The following is a 22,305-nucleotide window of genomic DNA, read 5'->3' as shown; positions in this document are numbered from 1 at the left end:
ATACGCTTTGAAAAGAGGACATGCAAGGCCTCGACGACGCAACAAAAAGACACTGAAAATTAACAGTGAGGTCGGCAGGTACTGTTGTTGTGAGTTTGTTGACACTAGTTATGCCGGAGAACGTGGCTCGGGTTCTTGGCCTTACAAAATGCAAACAAACGCTGAATAAGCCTGCCGAGGAAACAATACCAGGGCACATTGCATATCGCGCACTCAAAATCCTCATCATGACAAACAACAATGTTGCCTATGGCGTACACCCGTGTGACGACGCTCAAAGCAGCCCTTAAGGGATGCAAGACATTTGCCAAATACTCCAGCTTTTAAGCTGGTAAATGGTATTGTTCGCTTTGCTACTGCTGCTCAACAACGTTCAGGTTTTGCTGGGCGAGGCTTTTCACGGTGAGGTTCTGGTGGGGGCGTAGGTCCCCTCGAGGCTCTTCACATTCTGTTTGGTCTGTATACAATTGTACAATGGGAGGCGGTTTCTCCCCTGTTTTTATGCCTATGTTGATGTGAAATATTCGAGTTTGGGGTTTTTGCAACAAGTGAACTAGTTCCTAGTGCCGCCATTTTCTTGAACTAGGGTTTCTCCATAAAAGCACACCTTTGGCTATATCCATCTGGATTTGTCTATTTGAAACTGTTGGATATCATACCTAAATACTCGTTTGCAACATTTGTCCAAAAGAATCATCATGTCTACAGATGTCTTGCCCCAGCAGCCTACGCAGCTGTCTGCTGTTGAAGCGCACAACAAGTTTGTTGTGACGACTCTACGTCGCGATCGTGAGATCAAGGAGCAAAAGCTTGCCGCTCAAAGGCGGATGGGAGCCTTCCAAGAGGAAGAAGGTCAGTACAGAAATTTGCAATATTTTACCAAAAACATTTCGTTTTGTACATTATTAACATTACACATCCCACAGTAAGCATTTTTGAAGGCAACCTTAAAGAAGCCCGACAGCTGTATGAACAACAACTTATCGAACAACGCCTGGTGCAAGACCGACAACGGGAAGCCGCCGCAGATCTCATCTCCTGCGAAACTCGCAAAAGAGAACTCATCGCCATGGTATCGAAAATCGCCGCCTTCAAAGCACACGCTACCCAGCAAGACCAGGCAAGGGAACGCGAGCTCGATTTCCGTGCCAAACAGAAACAGAAACGCGAAGCATTCGAGAAGCGTACCAAGACCATCCAAGTATCGCAAGTAACGGAAAGGAGCGAGTTGATCAAAACCCAGGAGCGTGTTGCGAGAAACTTGAAAATGATTCACGCCCTCGAAATGAGGGGGTTAGGGGAGATGGAGTTACGGGGTCGGGCTCAGGAATATGAGTTGCAATATCAGCAATTGGCTATGAGGCAGCAAAAGGAAGCGGAACAGTTGAGAGAGTTGCAGGTTAGTTAAAGCTTCTCTTTTCGCTCCGGTACACAGAGCCTCATTATAAATGAAACTCATATCGTAGCTCATCAAACTCCGGCACATGTCTGAGCAAATGGAACTCGATCTCCTTTCTTCCAGCGACCTCGAAGACCTTCTCGCCGAGCAAACCCTCAGAGAAAACGCCCTGGTCGCGAATCAAACCCTTGAACGCAGCAGCGAAGCCGCCAAACTTGACCGCCAACAGGCCCAGCTCAAAGCTCTCCAACTCAAAGAAGAGCAAAAAACCGCTCAAGCCCAATTGCTTTCTTATCAGAATCGGCAGCGGAGGGGGCTCGACCGGAATCAAAAGGCGAGTGCGAGAATCCGGGAGCGAGCAGTCATTGATGAGACATCAGCCATGATGGCCGAAGTCGGCAACAGTTTCCATCAAAAGCAAGAACGAGATGTGGACAACCAATCCTCCTTTGCGGGTACCTCAGAGGTAGATACGTCCGACGTAGTCTCCTCCACGGACGGTGGTAACGTGGAGCACATGGAACACGAACTAGACGAATCCGAAATCCAGGCCATTGTCCAGGGATCCGAAGCCGACCGCAAACGAAAACAGCGTTCAAACAAAGACGCTGCCACCGAGCTTCTTGAGGCCCTCCAAAAAGGCCAGGAAAGACTCACAAAACTCGAAGCGCACCACAAGGAGCTCTACGAATCCCTCAAATTGCAACATAAGGACCAACGGGACCAAAAAGTTCGCGAGCTCAAACGCAAACAAGCAAGCCTTCTAAAAGAGCAAGAAGAAGAAGTTCAAACCATTCGAGCAGAACAAGCAACCGATATGGAAGAACTGTTTGACATGATTAAAAAGTACCAGGAGCTCCACGCTGAGCAAACCGCGCTCATCAATGCACATAAAGCCGAGCCCGAGATATCCACCATGAAACTTGCAGGAAACACCATGCCTCCTCACTTTGCCTCTCTTCTCAAAGCCGGCCAGACACCCGCCCCAACCACCTACGATAACGCCGTAACCATCCGAACCGCCCTCGCAGGACCTACCCAATACACTGCCAAACAAATGATCCAGCTTCTCCAAAGACTCTACGCCATCTTTGACGACATTATCGCCAAATGCGAAGGAGTCTACCAGGTTGAAAGTGTTGCAGATGGCTATATCCTGTGCGTTGGCTTAACCGATACCCCTCCATCCCCTTCGCAAATCACCGAGGCAATTTCCACAGCTATCACCTGCGCCCAACAACTCACACAAGCAACGGCAACCCTCTCTAGATCCGATCTGGGAATCCAAGAATCCATTAACCTTAAGATCGGTATCCACTGTGGTAAAGTTAAAGCCGGCTTTGTGGGCTTTCGTGTCCCCCATTTTCGCGTGTTGGGCGACACGGTGGACAAAGCTTCTCGGTTGTGTGCTGGGGCCCAGAAGGGTGGAATCCTGGTTTCGAATGAAGTAGAGAGTCTGGTTGGGGACCGGTTCAAGTTCCAGAAAAATGACGGGGGGGATGGGTTTTGGGTGTTGGAAAGTGTAGAGTGAGAGCTGGCAGGGTAAAAGTTTGATGACCTTTGAGATAGGAAAAACATGCTTGGCTGTGAAGGGGTTGCATTGTAAAAGATCCTTCGTATATTTTTTTGTGCTTTTCTGTCTTCATGTTCTGCGTGCGTGGGTACGATTGTTTTTGAATATACCAAGACTTTTCAACCCATTTGTTTCCGTTCATGGACATGGACCCATTCCAAAATATAGGAATATGTGATTTCGCTAGCTTGTGCTCCGAATTGCGGGTTTTTTCTATTGATTGGGAGTGGGAACAACCCGATCAGAAGGTTGGGAAAGTGACCGATGGCATCAATAGCAAGAAGGAGACGACGCAGAAAACCTGGTTTCTAGCGGAATCACCTTCCCCGGACACCCAAGGTCCAGACCTAGTCCTACCTAATGAGCTTGTACCTTACTAGAAAGTACTTGCTGAGAATTGTGAGGTGCTCTTGGAAACACCAACTGAACTAGCGTGAAGAGGATATTTAGGTACCTGAGAAGAACTGCACACTGGAACAGCGACGATCTTGAAGCGTATTCCGATGCAGATTGGGGAGAAGACCTCTCAAATAAGAAGCCTACTCCAGGATGCCTTCTAAGCTATCAGGCGGCGCTATTGCTTGGAAATCTTCGAAACAGAGAGGTAGAGTGTAATCGGCAATCGGTCTTGGCACAAATATGGTCTATGGTCTCATTATCTTCGTAAAAATGTCCTGATAAATACACCCAGTTTGGTTAACGCCAACCAAACCGTGACCTCTCCGTATTGCTCCGTTTGTATCGCTGTTTGTCAGGTCATATTCGCGCATCTGTAGAGGAGACAATGCCTCATATGTCGGCTTTAGAACTATTTGGTTAAGTGGATGCGTGATCCAAGATCGTTTGTGCTGCTTGAGGGATGCGTATTGTCAGCCAAAGCTTAACATCAACCTGGTCTGCCTTTGTTGTGAATTTCCTTTCGCAATGGGGAATCGAAAAATGAATAAGACCGAAAGAATTTCACCCAATTGCAAACATTTGCAAATGACCAATTGGGATTTTTGATATTTTGTTGGAGATGAATATAAAAAAAACGAGAACAATAGATGCATAATCCACCCCGCAACCTCCACGAGCTCAATCTCTTTACTAAACTGCCCAATAGCATTCCCATCAATGGTTGGGCTCACTAACCTTATCCTTCCGCCCAAGCAAAAAGAAGGTTTTCATATCTCCCTTCCCCTTAACAGCGATCGTGCCCCGCTCCTCCAAAATGTATTCATTCTTCAACAAATCATACATGGCCTCCGAGACTTGAATCCTAAGGGCCTGGTTGGTAGAGCACATTCGCGAGGCCGTATTGACAGTATCACCAAACAAACAGTAATGTGGCATCTTGGTTCCGATGACACCAGCTAGAACCGGTCCACATTGGATACCGATACGGAGGTTGAGCTTTTCAACAAGTTGGTCAGACATGTCTATAGCTTCAACAGCATCGAGCAGCTGTATTGCGCATTCGGCGGCGATGGTTGCATCACGAATGCAGTCTTGGCGAGATTTTTGGGTATTTCCGCTTAATCCAGAACAAACCATGAAGCTATCCATGACGGTCTCTACCTTGTAGAGATCAGGGAACCTGGCAATCACTTCATCAAAGGCAATGTACATCCTGTTAAGGAGCGCGACAATCTGGCGCGGTGACGATCGGTTGGCGAGTTCCTTGAATCCGTAAATGTCGGTGAAGAAGAGTGCCACGTTCTCGAATGCGGCGGGCTCGGGTGTCCGACCGGCTTTAAGTTCCTCTGCCACATGACGGGGAAGCATATTTCCTAATAACTGGTTAGACACGACTGTGTCCATTTGTTTATCAAACGATGACTGTTGGGCAGCAATAAGGTCTTGGTTGCTGATGGTCTCAAGAAGCTCTTCCATCTCCTGCGCTTGCTCCGTCTTAACGTTGCGCATTTCGTCTTCGTGATCCTTGTTCATTTCGGCAGTCTTGCGCTTGTGCTCGCGGGCCTTTTGGTCTCGAACTTCCTTGTGATAGACTTTGAGGTCTTCAATCATTTTGCGCTGGTGGGCGATCATATTCTTGACACGCTCACGACCTTTGTTCAACGCCTCGTTTAACTCGCTTTCGGCGTCATTTCGTGCGCTTCGTTTGCGGCGGGCCTCGGCGTCGGCTGCGGCATTGCTTTCGGTCACGGCCCGCGTTTCGGCATCCATTTCGTTTTCGCTGTCGTCACCCGCGCCGAGTTCGGAGCGGGATGCTTCAGAGGAACCAATCGAAGCACTGTCACCGGTGTAGGAGTCTGAACCGTCGGCATCGCTGTTACCGGAACCAATCGCCATGTCGCCGCCGAGGATTGCAGCGCTTTCTGCCATCATCATCTTTTCACGGAGCTTTGCAGCGTGACGCTGCTGCCTTTCCAGGAGCTTGCTCTGCTTCCTTTGTCCTTGCTTCAAATGGTTGCGCTGGATCTTTTGCTCTTCTTTGAGTTGTAAAGCCTTTAGCTTCGCTTGCTGACGTTCAAGCTTTTCTTCTTCCATCTGAAGTGCAAGTCGGTTGTCTGCATCCAGCTCAATCTCTTTCAACCGCTGCTCAGCTGCGACTTCCTCCATTTCGGTCATGTTGCCGAACTCCATTTGAACGGCCTCCGACATGTGTCGAATCTTCAAAAGTTGGATCTCGCGGAGCTGTTCCGCTTCTTTTTGCTGCTTCATGGCAAGTTGTTGTGACTGGATTTCAAACTCGCGGAGGAGACGACGTTTCTTTGCCTCGTCTATACCTCGGACTTCAAGAGATTGTATTAATTTCAGGTTCTAAGGAAATGATAACTGAATGAGCACACCAGAGACGATGCCACACCAAAGCAATGGTAAAATCATACCTTTGCAATCCTGGCTTGCGTTGATAAAAGTTCGTCTCTCTCCTTCTTTTGTCGCTCTTCCAATTTCTTGACTCGGGCCTGATGTGCGTCCCGCTTCATCTTGATTTTCTCCCTGAATGCAACCTCTCGCTCTCGAGCCTCGTCTTGCAGTCTGAGCTTGATCTTGAGAGCAGCCATTTTGTTCACAAACTTGACTAGTTCAGTTTTGCGCTCCTCGTCCTTGAGGAGGTCATCCGCGGCGTCCTTTTGCCGCCATTCGACAAGACGTTGCTCAACGAGCTGCGATTCGTAGAGCTGACGGGCTTCTTTCAGATTGGCCTCGAATATATTGGCTGAGGTAAAAAAGAAGAATTAAGTACACTTCGTTACAGAGTAACGCAATTCAGAAACTCCATACCCTCTTCCTCGTGGAAATGTACGAGACGCCTCTGCGCCAACATCTTTGCTTCCTTGGCATTTCGGTCCCTTGCAACGGCCTCACTGAGCCATTTACTGGCCCGCTCGACCTCTTCCAATATTTCGCGCCTGCCAATTTGGCCTTGCTGTTTGCCCGTTAGCTTTTCGGGCTGAGAGGATTGCATATCCATAGGGATTTCAACAATTTGCGCCGACATTGCTACCAGCTTGATTTCTCGTGGTATCGGTCACGGATATGTAATAAATGAGGATATATCAAGTTTTGGTAAAGCGCGCAGGCTTTGAGGCGGTATTGGTAAGGAGAGAAATCCGGGGAGGATTTGTCCCTTTTATAAGAAATGGACACAGATGCGGGGAGATATCGACGCTGGTCGGGACTAGTTGAATGTCCCTCATTCTAAAGATATACTCTCAAAGCACCCCGCCACCGTTTGCTGCTCAATTAGAACAATGCTTTTCAACATGGGAATCGTATGCTCTCCCAGACCCGAAGGAGAGATGGGATCGACCCTCGTAATTTATCCTCGTTCATGCAAACAAGTGTCTGAATGGATGTCGAAGGTCCCATGTGTCTCCCCATCCTCATCCATGTGCCTCCCAGACGCTGAAGCCAGAACATGCCAGACCACTCGTACCACCGTGTTCTTTCTCAGCCACAAACGTTGGGGGCAATGAAAGCGTCGGGACAAAAACTCCGACCCCAGTTAAGCAAATCGTGGATGGAGCATAGATTTTCTCAATATCGTCAATTCTTATATACATTTGCAAAAGAAGTACATTTTAGCATACATTTTCATTACATCCGCTAGTCCCTGCGTCAGAGAAAGTCTCTCTCTAAAACGCGACACCCATGTCCCTTAATCGTCGCTCAAGTTCTTCGACTCGAGCCTTCAGTATTTCATTTTGAGATACAAGATTGTCTGACATTGCTTCTGAAAGAACTGAAGGTTTCGAGGGTGACACATTAGGTGTTACGGGTACTTCGGCACCCAGAGAATTTGGAGGGCTGCTTTGGGGAGAGCTTCTGCTCGTGTCTGAGTCGCAGTCTACTCCCCCATCCACTGACACCAGCCCGCTTCCGAGTAAGCTTAATTGACTCTGAGATCTATAAGTAGCACGCGACCGCCGTCGTCCAAGATACGCTTCCTCATCAAGCCATTCTAAAATCTCACCAGCTCCAGGCCTCGATGTAGGGTCCATTCGCATCATGCAAAAGATCCATCCCGCTTCTTCAGGATATTCTTCGATAAACTTCTCAGGCATCGCCCCCTCGCGAAGCGCTTGTAAGCTTCGGGCACGTTCCATATTAGTGGCGAAAGGGTGGAGGAGCTCAAAGAGAATTATCCCCAGCGAATAAATATCTGAAGCAGGGGTGTATGGAGTAGATAGAGATGGACGGAGTTGTTCTGGAGATGCATACTTTGAAATAGTAGAAGACTTGGTCAGAAGGAAAAAGGGCAAAAAGCTGGAATGTAATCAGGCTAGAAAGCTCATTTACCGTAACAGTTCCGACGCCAGCAGTTCGATCAGACTGAGATTGAGACTGAGATTCGGATTGACGACGAGGTTTCCGGTTTCCTAATCGGCCGAAATTACGAGTACCAGACTCTGGATGTACGGGTGTTGCGTCTGGCCCCTTTTCGTACTCCGGTCCGTCAACCGCACCATCCTCGCATTCATGCGCATTAACTTCAACAAAATCCCCACATTCTAGATCTGTGGCAGTTACCAGTCCAAAATCTCCAATTTTCCAACTTCCTTTACCTGACGCATCGTCGTCGGGTTTCCAATAGACATTCTTTGGCTTGACATCACGATGAATGATGCCAAATCCATGCAAATATACTAAACCCTCCACTAAATCTCGAAATATCCTGCGGCATTCATATACACTCACCCCAGTACTGCCCTCAGACACGCGTCTATTACGTTCTCTGAGATAGTCTCTTAACGTCTGTCCACACAGCTCCATTTGGATAAACAGGGTCAATTCCACGTCATCGGGAAGACTAGCTTGGGATGGCAAAGTAGGATGAGCCACAGGCTGGGGGCGGGCGTTTGTAGAGGCAGCGACTTGAGAGTCTCGCATGTACAGAGAACTGTCTGCGCCCTCATCATCATCTGACGATTCTGGTTCGTTGATATTAGCGTAAAAGGCGCTATTGGTTTGAAAGAAACCCTTCGGGGTGCTTTCTTCGTCCGACGGATCCGGTTCGGGCGACGGTAACGAGCGCCTGGGACGTTGACGTTGAGAGTACCGCGGGACTATCTGCTCGTCATGGCGCGTAGGACTTTTTTCGGCCGTATCGTCCTCTGCAAATACAAGACCCACACTGTCCTCCATGCTATCGTCATATTCTTGCTCAATAGCTGCATCTTCCATATCAGTAGCCACTTCGGTAATTCGCCCTTGCTCCCATCTTGGACTATGGGTGCTTTTCTGGTGACAATTGGGCGCCGTTTCCGTTGTAGTATGAATGTAATCACCTTCGTCATCCTTAATGATGGACGGGGGATTCCCTCGGTTGGCACTTCTAGCAACAGGAATGTCCTCTACCCACGCAGAAAAGTATCTAACAACGTTCGTATGCGATAGCCGGGCGTGAAATTTTACTTCTCGTAATATTCGCTCTAAGTTTCCCATCCCCATCTTCAATGGAATCTTCTTCACGGCGTATTCAACATTGTCCAACCGGTTTCTGACCTTCCACACCTGGCCAAAAGCCCCTTTTCCAAGGACATGCAATTCATTGAAATCTTCGCTATAACGGGATGAGCGCATGTCCCAAACAGATGCGAATGTTTCTCCTGTTCTTGCCAACCGGGAAGAAATGAAACTGGTACTGCGTGAAAGGGCCTCCGAACTTCCTGGGCGATACAGAGATGATCTGTGCTCAACAACGGACGATCGCAGCACGTCCGGTTCAGGCGACGGAGGAGTGAAATCCAAGACCCGATGATCGTCTTGTTCCCGAATTGCCTCCATTGCTCGTACGACCAAGTCTCGAAATGCACGTTTGTAACTTCCTCGAACAGCATGTAGTTCCTCTAGAAAGTCCTCCGAGTCAATTACCCCCATACTATGAAGCTGCTTGCATATAACATAAAATAGTCTTCTGTTTCGTTCCGGGGATTCATCGTACAGAGTGCAGAAATTCTCCAATAAGGATACCAAGAGTAATCGTCCCTGCCTCGTTTTGCGGTCCTGGACGCGCTTGTACGTCAAAGGAGCGGGGTGGACCATGTTGGGCGGATGATTGGGCCCTTTCCCCCCATTTCTAAAATTGCTTTCGCTTGCAGTTGCGTCAGCCCGTGTCACAGATTTTCGCACTTCTGCATCTAATTACTTCCTCTATCAGTAAGACGTGCAAAGAGACTCGGTGATATTAGCTGTTACCATCAAACTCTGGCCAGGTATCAAACAGGCCTGGCTCCTTTTTGATGAGGTCTGTAAAGTCACGATATGCCTTTAGCTGGGTCCTCGTCGCAAATTGAGATGTGGTCTGAGGTGGTGCGTTCTTGGGAAGAGACATTTGGTCAAGCATCGGAACCCGCATTTACTGCAGTTTCCACAAGTTGGTAGCCACAATAAGCCAGTACTAAATTTCGGTACCGTATAAAGTATGATTACAATCCCAGACGCATAAATTGTGGAGGTGTGAAGACTCCACTATCCTCCTTCGCGTGGAGGGGGGCAAAGATGAGATGAGATGCTCGTTACAACCCGACAATGGCAGCCATATCAAATTCCGTCACTAACCTTTCACATTTCTCCAAGCGAGGGTGCTTTTGTTGATGGAGTCTGTTTGATTTTTCTTGGGATCGACAGCCACCTTGTTTGGCTTTCCAAAGGTCCAAAGCTCGGGCGCTGGAGAGTACATCATGTGACTCTCTCATTAAACTATATTTGGACCATGTAACACTTGCTTATCAAACTCCGGCGCTCCGCGCGGCTTTGTTGGTCTTTGCTGCGCTGAGGGTCTCAAGGCGATGGACAGACGGGGTAATGTTTACCTCCTCGGCAGGTGAGCGGTGGTATAGACACATTTGCTGCTGCCCAAACTTTTAGTCCAAGTAGGTATTTGCACCGTTTGTTAAAGCATCTCGTGACGCCTCCGTCCAAGATGTGCTTTCGTTCGAAGTCGCGTCAATAGCGGAGTTTGAATGATAAAAACAAGCGCGCGCACTTTTCAAAGAATTAATTAGAACTGAAAGAATACCCCGCCCATATGGAAGCACCATAAACACTTAACCACCCATTCTTCAGAGGTCATGGGACCCATATCACTCAACTACCGACCCTTACCCATGGTCAGTTTATGATGAGATTCCTACCATTCCATGTTTAGTCGCTCAGCTCCCACTAAGGTCGCCCCTCGTTCAGTATCGTCATAGCGAGAAGCGGTAGAAGCATACGGAAACTGTGTCTGAGGGGCCTTCGGTACATGCATTGTTCTGAATAGAGGCTCTATTGGTATTCTGATGCATAGCACGCGAAGCTCAAATAGCGCGTCTGTCTCTCGAGTCCCCACAACGACCGCGCATAAAGTCTCTTGTCGCTCTACAGTTACGTTTGAGACATAAACTGCTGGTTCACAGACAGCATTCCATTCGAGTGAACATTAAAGGTTCGTGTGCCATTTTAAATATACTTATGCTCTAGCATCAAGCGTCTTGTCAAGAGGCTTTTGGCTTATACGTGATTTAATTTCTGTTTCTTTTCCCAATAATACAGCAGTCTAGCTTTACCCACAGCCATGGCAGCCCCGGACCTAGGATTCCCCAATGACCATGACCAACACCCACCTTCATCCGTTCCCGGAGATCGCCACATGCCTCGGAACCCTTTTTGCCTGTATCCACCAGCAGGAGCGCCAGCAGCGGAACCTGATCTTGCAGGCAATGCGCATCACCACATCCACCATCACGCATCCCATCCCATGAACGTGTTTGAACTATACCATCAACATCTATATACCCGTAATGCTCTTCACCATGCGCCTTTGATGCATCCAGCTTTTACTGCTGACGAGATTGACCATCACGACGACGGGATGCAAATGCGTCTCAGTCCTATATCCATGGATTCTGGGTCCCCAAGTTCTGAACACAGTAACGCTACATCTGGTCACCAAAGCCCCGTTCGATCAAAAGGCTATCTTTCAAATGCATTCCCTAGCGGATTGGGTCTTTCCGACCACCAGTCAGCAGGCAGTAACACTGCTCAAAGCGTCAAAACGCGCATGATGCGCGCCGCAGCAAAGCTTGCTGGCACTTCTGTTGCAGCTGCCGCAGCTGCTTCTTACGCCGGTTCGTCCGCTGACGATCAGTCCTCCCCAGATGCACTCACAGAACTTACCCGCGCAAGGAAAAACTCATCAACCAAATCCCGCCGCTCACCAAGCTCATCTGCAGGCGAGCGCAAAACAACAGCGCGAAGAGCGGAACAAAACCGGACCGCTCAACGCGCGTTCCGCGAACGACGCCAGCGCTACGTTAAAGATCTGGAAGTCAAAGCCGCTCAAGCCGACGCTCTCGAAGTCCGTCTTGCGGACGCTGAAAGTCGGCTAGCTGAAATACAATGCATTGCCGAACGGCTTGCAGCAGATCGGGAGAGCTGGATGCGAGAGAGAGAGCTATGGTGGAGGGAGCGGGATGAAGCTGTTACGGTTGCTAATACATTAGTGAGAGAGCTTGAAGCGAGTAGTAAGGAAAATCAAAAGTTTAGAGACCTCGTCATGAGCCTCTCCGCGGGAAGGAAACGATCTCTCACGGACACAGTCGATTTTGATGATCTCATTGTCGATGCTGAGAAATCACAAAAGCGCAACAAGGCCGAAAATGCTGATGCGGATCAGATGGAGGAAGAGCACACGTCTTCTGACTCTGAGAAACTCAGCAAAGACCAAGAAACCGATGCAACAGCCGAAAAATCACGTTCCTCCAATGTCGCACACGTCCTTCGTACCCTCCTCAACGCTGCGACCGTTAGTCCTCCACCCATGGCTGGTGGCATGGCTGGTATCGCTCTCGCATTTGAAGGCAACCGTCCGCTATTTACGGATGAGTCTGCTCCTGCTGCGGAATCAGACTTTAATATGCCCCTCATGATGATGGACTACAATAAAGTCTATGCACCAAAGGACAGCGAACGTGAGGAAGTGACTGAAACACAAGCGTGAACCAAAGGATCTAAATTAAGCGTGATTGAAAAGATAAAGAACGTTCTTCAACTTGCCTGCGATTTTGTACATACAAGCAGCTCTCTCTCGCGCATTTATATATAGAAGTCGCACTTCTGGCGAACCGACTAGGAAAACTACGGTATGCACATGAAGTTGCGACTGGAACTGAAGTATAGATACGAGCCGGGAAACATCCCTTAATTATTTATAATGCATCCTAATTTAATCGACGGTGTTTTTGTGTTTGTAAATGGGTCAATAAATGTTGTTGCCAGTGACTTGCCCAGGATTATTATTCAGAGTCTTTCATAAATCTATATTAATGTGCTTTCGGCATACGTGTGTATGAAAAAGAGGTATATACACTATAGCCCCTATATAGAGCCCCTTTAACGGACTCACAACTTTGCCTTAGTCGAACCAGCAATGAGTTTCTCAAATTCACTCTTGCCAAACGGAGCATAGCCGTTCGAGTCCGCCACTGGTAAGTTAAGAGCTTGAGGCTGGTAAAATAAGGGCTCTTTGACCACATTGGGATTGTAGCCTTCCTGGCGGAGAGTGGTCTTCAGGTGCTTGAAAGTTGCGGTGACGGTAATGCTAAATTCCGGTAGAAAGACATCAATGGTGGTGAAGATCAGTAACTGATCATGCAATCTCACCTCTCTTGAATTCTCAAAAAGATCGGTATAGCATATTTTGGCAGAGTTTTCCCGAGATATGCAGCGAGGCCTTTGATGTCGAACGAGTCGTCCACGACAAGAGACCCCATTCCAGCCTTACCATCTTGTCCTAAATAAGCCATGGTGGCGGCTCAGCTGCATTGCCCACACATGAACGTCTTGTAACGAAAAAGCACCTACCGGGAATTGGTACCCCGTAAACATTAGCTTCCTTTACACCTGGATACGTCAGTATTGCCTCTTGAACTTCGGTTGTAGACACATTTTCTCCTTTCCATCCTATTGGGTTCATAGAGTTAGTCCACTGCAATAGAATCAATATGCTTAGCCTCCATCTTACTGAATGTGTCTCCCAGACCTGTAATAACATACACAGATTTGATTTATTATACTATTGCGATGCGACTTTCACGACGACTGCACAAACACTTACGGTCCATAAAGTAGTAATAACTGAGTGAGGTATCAGCGACACAGATGAGAAATCAGACATGCAGTAATGAAACCGGATGCAAGACGCGAAAGCATACCCATTCTCGTCCATTCGCAGCACATCCCCAGTACGAAACCACATGTCTCCTTGCTTGAAGACGTTGCGCATCACCTTCTTTTCGGTTGCCTTCTTGTCACCATGATATCCTTTGAAATCTCGTCTAGGGTCGCCAGGAATGATCTCTCCAATAAGCTCTCCTGGTTCGTCAAAGCCAGCCTTCAACAAACGTTGCGCTAATTAGCCTGGCTAGCAAATTTCCATCGTCGTATTCAAGGGCCGTACCTTGACGCAGAACCCATCAGGGGTGCGAAGAGGCTCTTCGGTTTCAATGTCGAGTTTCACCAACCGCAGGGTCATCAGAAGTCGCATCAAGGGACCGGCATGACCTACAGCTCCAGCACCGTCAGGACCATGATTCCAATTGAATAGGGTCGTGTTCCCTAAGACGAGCAAAAAGACGGTCACACGTCAAGCAGTAAGTCAACAATGTCGGCTACTACGCACCTTCTGTGCTGGCATAAAATTCTCCAATTTCCTTGATGCCGAACCGCTCCCGAAACGCCATCCATATGTCAGGACGCAGTCCATTTCCAATTGCCAATCGCACGTTGTGTTTTTTATCGTTGTCCTTTGGCGGCTGGTTCAAGAGATACCGGCACAGCTCACCGATGTATTGGAAAGCCGTGGCATTATGACGCCTGCAATCATCCCAAAAGGTACTTGCAGAGAACTTTTTGGCGAGAATGACGGTCGCTCCGGTGCGAAACGACATTCCCATCACGATAACAGCTTGATAAAAGGGTCTATTTTAACCAGTGGTAATGAGACAAACAGCAGGTGCTTCTTACCCGCCGAACTATGGTAAAGCGGAAGACAGCAATAAATTCGATCCGTATTCTTCACATGGTATGCAGTAGCGAATACGCTTCCTCCCACTGAAATCGCTCGTATCAGTAAATGCCGTTCAAAAGGTAACCGCACGAGCCCTCTGCAACGTACGATAGTGACGGCCGTGCGACACAACTGCTGCTTTTGGCATTCCTGTAGTACCGCTGCATGAGACCATTGCATTAATGCGTGTACATTTACTCCAAGACTTTGAGCACGGGTCAACCTTGTGTATATCAGCACAGCTGGATCATCGATGCAGACTTGAGCTTTTAGCTCTGGAGGCGTTGGTTGCGGACTGTATGATTTCAGGATCTCACGGTTGACATCGGAAGGCCCAGTTCCATCCGCAAAGCTGAACAGACGTGGCTGAACTCCATTGTTGACCACATCGGGGGCAACCTTTGTCACCGCGGAGGCAAGAGACGAGTGATAAATGACCATAACGCAGTTACAAATCCTTAGGCAGTGAGCAAGAGCTTGGTCTGATGGAAGACTAATGGTTGAGAAAACATTCCACTCGTTATCCAACGGATCACACGCCTCTTACTTTGCAGATTGGTGTTGATAAATGCAGCAACGGCGCCTAACTTGTTAATCGCCAGCCATGTATATATGAATTCTTGAAAATTTCCATTAATATTGTCGAATGATTTGCGGTGTAGTACTTGGCTGTATAATCGTGCGTACCTGGCGAGTTTTCCAGCACCATTGCCACAACATCTAAGATTTGAAGTTGTTAAGGGAACCGAAAGATCCAATACAAAGTACTCTATGCACACCTTTTGGCTTAACTCCTTGCTCAAGAAGCCAATGCGCCTATTCATGCAAGCATTATTTCTGTTTAGCTGGTTGAATGATATGAAATACATGCTTTCGGTCGAACCTACCATGCGGTTGGACACTGGTGGTATTGAGTACGTATTGAGTACTCAAGTTTCCACTACGGGAATAAATATATACAGTACTTACCTTCATCAACCTGTTTAAATGTGAGACTTTCATCGCCCATAATAATGCACTCCTTGTTTGGCCAGCTGTAGCCGGAAAACATATGTGAGTCCACGCCGACATTGAACCGATATGATCGAAAACGCGTGTGACACAAGCGTTCAATCATGCGGATAGCCCAAACCCCTTCCCCATGATATTGAGACTCTTCTAGTTTCTGCACACACTTTATTGTTTATTCGAAAGCGGAGGTTCCTTGCTTACCGAGCAGAGTGTTTTACAAAGATGTCCACAATGTTCCCAGTTTTGGTTTTTGACCAATATACGACTCTATCAAGGTGCAGCATAATAAGAAAAAAACAAATCGCTATAGATCTCGTCGGCAACCGTTTGGCCATACTTTGCGACTTCCGGCAGCATGCCGGAGACCAAATTCAAGTCATTAAAGAGGTTCCATTTCTTTTCCAAACGCGAGATCATGCTTGCTTGTTGACGAGTAACGACTTTATGCGGACCTGACTGGGTTTTCAAGTGCCAGGGGATTCTAAATCGTTGGTTTCAAGGTGGGATGCAAGTGTCAGATGGGTTGCAATGACCAAGCCAACTTTAAGGGAAAGGACATCGGAAAGGCCGCCGGAAGCCAAGATTTGCCCGGCTATCCACGTGTGCAAGTATCACGTTACCCCACTCTTTACCACCATGTGACAGATCCAGAGTGTTAAATGGTGCCTGATCAGTATGAAAAAGTAAATGCAAGATGGGATAAAAGATCGCACACGATAGTGGTTGTGCCTGTGCTTGAGAGATGGATTTGCAAATGATCATGATAGCGATGAATAGACTTTTGTGTATTTCAACAGTGGTTTACATGAAGGCCAAAGTGGACGTTCAAGACGGCAGTTTACAAAGAGAGACTTGTACAAAAAAAAAGTCAAAAAGAGATGAAATATTCCTGCAACACAGGACTCGTTCATCGATGCATTTAAAACGCCATCCGTAGCGGAGGGCCCTATGCAGTTGGCGTAGGAGCAGCGGGGGAGTTGTTCGCAGGTGCAACTGTAACGACCTGCACAGGTACTTGGGTTTCAACAACTTCTGGTACCTGAGCGGTGGCAGCGACAAAGGTAGAGCGCTAATGAAAAAAATCGAGTATTAGACTCCATTCCTTGCATGCTAGATACAAAGATCCGTGCAAAGCACTCACCACTTCGTCACTAGCAAAGACCAAGTTGGGCGTTACAGGGTACATGCTGGGATAGGCAAGAGTTTGGGTAGTCTGAACAACCACGGGAACTTGAGTGGTAATATACTGTAAAAATGTTGATGAGTTCAGGGTCCGATTGCTAAAGAGCATCAGAGACATTGGATGCATACCTGAGTGACAACGGTGGGAATGACAGTTGGCTTCAATTGAGTCTGAGATCCCCAGACGACAGTCTCGAGCATTGTAGATGTTTGGAATCTAGGACCAGGACGTGTCACAGTCACAGTAGCGGTGAAGTAAGTGATGGTCGAGGTTGGTGTAGCGACTGTCCTGGTGATCGCAGTTGGTGTTAGGACTTCTTTGGTGATAACTACGGATTGGACTTGTGGCACTACAGTTTGACTAAAAGGCAGAAAGCACTTGTGAGTCAGCAACCTAGAGTAAACCGTAATGGTGAATGTTCGATACTAACACAACCACTTGACTGGTCACTGGTTGTTCAATCTGTTGGGTGGCAACGACGCTGGCATTTGCTTGACGGCGAACAACCGCCGGAGCGGCATTCGACGAGACAAAGAGGACTGCAAAAGCCAAAAAGAGGAGGCTAGTCTTCATGATTGTTACTAATGTGAGGAGGGCAAAAGGAATCTGGCTTTCAAATGCGTCGCTGTTGAGTCGCTGCAGAGCTTGAATGGAACAGGACGAAGAGACCTTTCCGCCTTTATGTATCCGCCCAGTCGACTCCAGCAGACAGGATATTTTTCTACAAACGACGTCATCACATCTGAAATGCTAGGAAAACCGAACATTCATGCCAAACAATAGGGCCAATGATGCAATCGTCATAATGGCGTACGCCAAGCAAGTATTGGGCACGTTCGTAAGGTGCTGCAAGCTCATCGATGAAGAGACACTGGTATGGAAATCCTACATGTGAAAGAAGTCGCATTTCCAAGATCCCTAGCCCCGAGCCGGGCATAATGGATCCCAAAATCGACTGCCATGATCGAGAAGACGTGGCAATTCTGATGTCATCTTGTGCATTGAGCGCCTCTGGGAATGCGCTCTTGTCGTTAGCGTATGCTTTCCATATGCTCCCTACATACTGGTATCTGATGCCCGTGTTGCATGCATACCAAGAATATTCGTGGTCCTCATGTATGGCATCGGAGTTTGCTTTCTCAATGATTACGTAACATGAGGTTGAGACCACAGTACCTTGCAATAGTGCTTTGATTCAAGACTTCAAGCAATAGAAACAATTCCAAATATACCGCTGGCTAGTTACAGTCAAAATACAGCCAACCTACAGACAACACATGCAACCTAAGCACATATATGCACAAACTACAGAACAATCTGGCTCTCTCAATTGGTTGACATGCAAATGTTTCCAAAGTATCGCATGTCCATGCAAAGCTCTGTTTCCGCGACAGGATCCACAAGCGTAAGGGTCGCTTACTTCCACTCAGGAGGAGCTAACTTGCATGGGACCCTCGAAGCATATGATGGGCTTCCCATCAGCGTTTGTTGCATTCACGCGAACCGTATAGTTTACCTGTAAAACATCATGATAGGCAATAACCAATGTTTTAAACTATGACGCATCGAGATGAAATAAGCATGCACTAGCAACGGAAACATACCGCTGGAAGCTGACTGGGAATAGTCTCCGTGACAGTAACGTTCAGCGGACCAGGGTTGATGGGACACGAATGATTGAGCTTTGAACCAAGATAGATATTAGGATCGTCAATTGACGGATATAATTGTAAATTTGCTCATACCAAGCGAACGGCCTGACAGAGATCCACTTGCTGATCATATACTGTAAAATTTCCTGGTAACGCAACAGTTACCCTCACTTTCGCTCCTTGGTTGATGGGTTCGGATAAGGCTCCTGACGCGGACAATGTCGCATTTTGCCCAGGGCGAAGTGGATACGGAGTGACGCTGACGTTGGTGATAGAAAGAATACCAGCTGGTACATCAGAGCAGTAGCCGAGTTGGCCTTCTCTCATTAGGTTCGGAGGCAGGATCGGCGTAGGAAGGCCAATGATCAAGGTGGCCAGAGAAACGAGGACCGCGAGAATGGACTTAAACAGCATGTTTCCTATTGTTGGCGTGGGTGAGAACTACTGAGTTGGAGTGGTTATCGCTTTTTTTCAGAGACTGCTGTGGTGCCAAAAACAGTATGCAAACACGATAGTTGTGAGCTCTGAAAGTCCAACGATGAAAAGAGTACCAGAGCACGTTTGCTTTGCAAGCTCCTTTATGCCAAGCTTCCATGCTTTCCCGCTGATGCACATTGCGTGTCATAGCTTTCGCAACCCTTGGAAGTTGCATGACGGCGGGACTCATCGCAAGCAGTCGTCTAGAGCCCCCTTCACCCTTCAGAGCCGTCACGCGTCCTATCCTCGCAGCCCTCAGCTACAGTGGAGACCCGTGCGGAATTTCTAACAACCAAAGCACTCGATGTACATCTGTCCCCGATTTTGAAATGTGCCCAATCTAACCATGGATGCAGCATGGTTAGAGGGTAAGATGATATTTATACGGCAAAAATGATGATAGAAATACAGCCATCTGCAAGAAGCAACTACGAAAGGCTACCTATCGTTCCGACTCAGTCAACTTTGATAACTACTTTGCCAAAAGCACCTTTGTGAAGGTGTTTGTAAGCTTCACGAGCTTCGTCGAACGGATATACCTTGTCAATCACTGGCTTCACTTTGTGCCTGTGGATTGCCCTGAGTAATAATATAGCTTAACCATGGCAGTTTATGAAAAGGTTATAGATAACTTGTGATTCATTACTTGCCTGTTCATGTCTTCAAACATCTTCTTGTTCCCAACAAAAATTCCATGGACTTGGCTACAGTTGTAGACCATCGCCGTTGCGACATTTGTATCTGTTCCTTCAGTACGGAAACCGATTGCTTGCACATCCCCGTATTTTTTGGCCGCCAGCAAAGATTTGTTTATAGTTCCGGGACCACCAATCTCAATGACGTTGTCAATTCCACGTCCATCGTTGATTTTACGTGCTTCTTGGTGCCATTCCGGAGTTTTGCGATAATTGATGAAGTCATCAGCACCAAGCTCCTTTGCTTTGGCCAGCTTTTCATCAGAAGAGGAGGTGATGATAACGCGGTTCCCACCTAGGTGGGCGAACTGGAGTGCAAAGATCGAAACCCCTCCCGTGCCTTGCGTAAGTGTAGTGCAGTGCGGCCTATGCAGCTAATCATTAGCAAATACACTTACGCAGTACTATTGGATTGAACGCACCCGACATGACGAGTAGTAACGTAGGTTGCTTGCCAGGCTGTTAATGCGGCACATGGAAGTGTAGCTGCCTCCTCGTACGAAAGAAAGTCTGGAAACTGGATAACTCCATCCTAAAATGAAGGTTGAGCTCATGCCAGGAAATGCTGTGTAGCCAATGGCGGTTTCGAACCTGATTTAATACTACATACTGGGCCAAGACTCCGTGAATGGGAGCCCCCAATGTCTGCAGCATATCTTCTTCCTCCAGTTCTCCCTTAAACCACGTCTGGAAGAATAAGGAACAGACCCGTTGACCCTTCTTGACCTTTGTGACTTCTTCACCAATTTCGACAATGTCCCCGGCAGCGTCGGAGCATGGAATAAGGCGACCTTCCTCGGCGTATGGACGGGGGTAGAATCTATTGAAATTTGACGGAAAACGGAAATTCACGGCTAGTTCCTTGCAAAGAGCCGAGCACATCAGACTTTACCCATTCAATACTGCCCAATCGCGATAGTTAAGAGCGACGGCCCTGACACGCAAAAGAACCTGACCTGGTCCAGGTTTAGGAACGTCCTCTGTGGTGAGACTTTAAACAGAAGCAGATCCATGAACCTCTCTCTACAAGACGTCACATTGTGGAAAACGCATGTTCATACCGCAAGTTCTCGATGCCCTCGTGCTTGGCGATTCTCCAAACCCTGTTAGACATTTTGCAATTTTATTGATATCGGTGTGCGACCTATGTAAGGCTAGCGGCAATTGTAAACTTGTTCTTAAATCTAAAGTTAACAAAAGAAGTGAACTGATCTCATAGAATTGTTATTCGCTAAATCTTTCCCGTAACGCTTTTTGTCAACAGAAACTTGGAGGCTTGTGAATTCCTCCACATGATTCACATTCAAGAACCCCAATCTACTACAAGTAGTACGCATCGCAAAACGCAAAAATAAGCTTGCAACGTAATTTCCTGGGATCTTTGCATCATATACCCTTTCCCGCGGTTCCGAACTCTAAGCGGAACTGGGTCGATCTGCCGTGTCAACAGCCTCAAGCTGATGACCTCACACTGGCAAGCAAGATAGAGACTGCCGAAGTAATCTCGCATACTCGTAATGTGCGATATGATACATATTATTACAAACAACTAGAATATACTATACTAAAACAAGATCGCCTACTGGTCACCACTTTCCAAGTCATCTCGCTTTGGTTCTACATATCTCACTAGTACTACGTTAATTTCAGGCGGTAGATGTTCGACAACGTACCCAGACACAGTGCCATAGCACATGGCAGTGGCAAGACTCATCCCAGTTGGCATTAGGTAATGGGATCTAGGAGTTGTACCTAGCACTAAGGTACTTGCAAATTGCTTCTCTGCCTGCTCAACAATGACATGCCCTGGTTCACCACACACGGCGTGTAAGGATACTGTAATGTGCTTGTTTGGATACCCCTCCCGAATGACATTGATCAACGTCTGCATTCGCTTAACAATCTAAATGATAAGGGCAGATGAGACTCGGTCAAGGAACATTTACATCTATATTAAATATTACCGGATGGTCTCGGTAAAGATGCGATCGTCCATCATCTTGACATTGCACATTTTGCTGATTCACAGCGTTCTGATCTACTGGGTCCAAAACTGCAGTGATAACATCCAAGAAATCCCCGTCCTGGAGCAGGTTTGAAAAACAATATTTGAGAGCGTTGACTGACGCTGGTGTTTCGTCCATCGCCAAATGAAAGCGGCGCGAGAATGGTTTTGCTGGGTGGTCGGCAGTCATAACTTGTGAGGTTTGCGCTGGAGGTTGCTCGTAACCTTCGGGGCTGGCCTGCTGGGGTCGCTTCTTATTTAGAATGACTCTCTCCTTCCGGTTGCAAGTTGAAGCGAGGATCCAATGTGGCTTATCCAAATTCCAACCCCAATTATGACCAAAGTTCGGCCAAAGGTTTTTTTAAAGTCCCTTCTGATGAACGAGAGTAGGAATGGAAGGCGAGGTACGTGGGCATATGATTGGAAGAAGAACGTTCAGACTGTATCTTTCTTCCAATGTCATCCCCATCGAGTCAGGCTGAGATTGGACGCCTGACGACGAACCGCGACCAATATGTTTTTCAGAAGATTTCATTTAGGAAATGCATTGAATACATGACTTGTGTTGCAGCCCAGCGCGTTGGTCGCTTGAAAAGAATACAAACCTTGTATGGCCGGAAAGTTCAACGCGATGCATGCATATTGACTGTGTAAAGATAGACAAGCTCTTGGCAATAGCACTAGGATGGGATCTGTATTCGCAAGCGCAACAGTCCAACATCAATCGCTGGGTAATGCCAACCGGTGGTGCATCAGATGCGCACATCAATAACGAAGCTGGGTGGGAGGACCTTTTTTGCCAAATTCCAG

At 47.5% G+C, this 22,305-nt stretch overlaps 8 protein-coding genes across 8 annotated transcripts; 2 read left to right on the top strand and 6 right to left on the bottom strand.

Moving 5' to 3' along the window:
• Positions 1-543: 543 nt before the first annotated feature.
• Positions 544-2,969, top strand: SPPG_06832 (uncharacterized protein). The gene is made up of 3 exons (XM_016755027.1): positions 544-852; positions 927-1,399; positions 1,467-2,969. The coding sequence occupies exons 1-3, from the start codon at positions 699-701 to the stop codon at positions 2,928-2,930; spliced, it is 2,091 nt and encodes a 696-aa protein (XP_016605875.1). The 5' UTR covers positions 544-698; the 3' UTR covers positions 2,931-2,969.
• Positions 2,970-3,949: 980 nt separating this feature from the next.
• Positions 3,950-6,747, bottom strand: SPPG_06831 (uncharacterized protein). Its single transcript, XM_016755026.1, has 3 exons — positions 6,204-6,747; positions 5,807-6,138; positions 3,950-5,738 (listed from the first exon to the last, which is right to left on the bottom strand). The coding sequence occupies exons 1-3, from the start codon at positions 6,418-6,420 to the stop codon at positions 4,086-4,088; spliced, it is 2,202 nt and encodes a 733-aa protein (XP_016605874.1). The 5' UTR covers positions 6,421-6,747; the 3' UTR covers positions 3,950-4,085.
• Positions 6,748-6,943: 196 nt separating this feature from the next.
• Positions 6,944-10,052, bottom strand: SPPG_06830 (PEK protein kinase). Its single transcript, XM_016755025.1, has 4 exons — positions 9,984-10,052; positions 9,621-9,901; positions 7,722-9,562; positions 6,944-7,642 (listed from the first exon to the last, which is right to left on the bottom strand). The coding sequence occupies exons 2-4, from the start codon at positions 9,778-9,780 to the stop codon at positions 7,058-7,060; spliced, it is 2,586 nt and encodes an 861-aa protein (XP_016605873.1). The 5' UTR covers positions 9,781-9,901; positions 9,984-10,052; the 3' UTR covers positions 6,944-7,057.
• A 586-nt stretch (positions 10,053-10,638) lies between these two features.
• SPPG_06829 (uncharacterized protein) lies at positions 10,639-12,703 on the top strand. Its single transcript, XM_016755024.1, has 2 exons — positions 10,639-10,851; positions 10,959-12,703. The coding sequence occupies exon 2, from the start codon at positions 10,981-10,983 to the stop codon at positions 12,403-12,405; it is 1,425 nt and encodes a 474-aa protein (XP_016605872.1). The 5' UTR covers positions 10,639-10,851; positions 10,959-10,980; the 3' UTR covers positions 12,406-12,703.
• On the bottom strand, positions 12,639-16,033 carry SPPG_06828 (uncharacterized protein). Its single transcript, XM_016755023.1, has 18 exons — positions 15,821-16,033; positions 15,685-15,750; positions 15,442-15,506; positions 15,360-15,373; positions 15,252-15,288; positions 15,160-15,192; positions 15,020-15,091; positions 14,696-14,954; positions 14,581-14,633; positions 14,430-14,516; positions 14,086-14,370; positions 13,864-14,021; positions 13,619-13,797; positions 13,522-13,541; positions 13,429-13,446; positions 13,269-13,367; positions 13,068-13,197; positions 12,639-13,005 (listed from the first exon to the last, which is right to left on the bottom strand). Exons 1-18 carry the CDS (start codon positions 15,898-15,900, stop codon positions 12,807-12,809), a joined length of 1,854 nt encoding a protein of 617 aa, XP_016605871.1. The 5' UTR covers positions 15,901-16,033; the 3' UTR covers positions 12,639-12,806.
• Positions 16,034-16,247: 214 nt separating this feature from the next.
• SPPG_06827 (uncharacterized protein) lies at positions 16,248-17,551 on the bottom strand. Its single transcript, XM_016755022.1, has 4 exons — positions 17,097-17,551; positions 16,795-17,026; positions 16,625-16,729; positions 16,248-16,552 (listed from the first exon to the last, which is right to left on the bottom strand). The coding sequence occupies exons 1-4, from the start codon at positions 17,237-17,239 to the stop codon at positions 16,430-16,432; spliced, it is 603 nt and encodes a 200-aa protein (XP_016605870.1). The 5' UTR covers positions 17,240-17,551; the 3' UTR covers positions 16,248-16,429.
• A 1,787-nt stretch (positions 17,552-19,338) lies between these two features.
• Positions 19,339-20,769, bottom strand: SPPG_06825 (uncharacterized protein; the record flags this gene model as incomplete). Its single annotated transcript, XM_016755021.1, has 6 exons — positions 20,552-20,769; positions 20,383-20,481; positions 20,082-20,310; positions 19,913-20,022; positions 19,442-19,856; positions 19,339-19,374 (listed from the first exon to the last, which is right to left on the bottom strand). Exons 1-6 carry the CDS (start codon positions 20,602-20,604, stop codon positions 19,339-19,341), a joined length of 942 nt encoding a protein of 313 aa, XP_016605869.1. The 5' UTR covers positions 20,605-20,769.
• A 232-nt stretch (positions 20,770-21,001) lies between these two features.
• Positions 21,002-21,739, bottom strand: SPPG_06824 (uncharacterized protein). The gene is made up of 2 exons (XM_016755020.1): positions 21,455-21,739; positions 21,002-21,393 (listed from the first exon to the last, which is right to left on the bottom strand). The coding sequence occupies exons 1-2, from the start codon at positions 21,683-21,685 to the stop codon at positions 21,070-21,072; spliced, it is 555 nt and encodes a 184-aa protein (XP_016605868.1). The 5' UTR covers positions 21,686-21,739; the 3' UTR covers positions 21,002-21,069.
• Between the last annotated feature and the right edge of the window lie 566 nt (positions 21,740-22,305).

The sequence above is a fragment of the Spizellomyces punctatus genome (assembly GCF_000182565.1).
Source record: "Spizellomyces punctatus DAOM BR117 chromosome Unknown supercont1.13, whole genome shotgun sequence".
NCBI classification, from domain to species: domain Eukaryota; kingdom Fungi; phylum Chytridiomycota; class Chytridiomycetes; order Spizellomycetales; family Spizellomycetaceae; genus Spizellomyces; species Spizellomyces punctatus.
The sequence above is the reverse complement of the archived record's forward strand: the minus strand, read 5'-3'. Positions and strand labels throughout refer to the sequence as shown.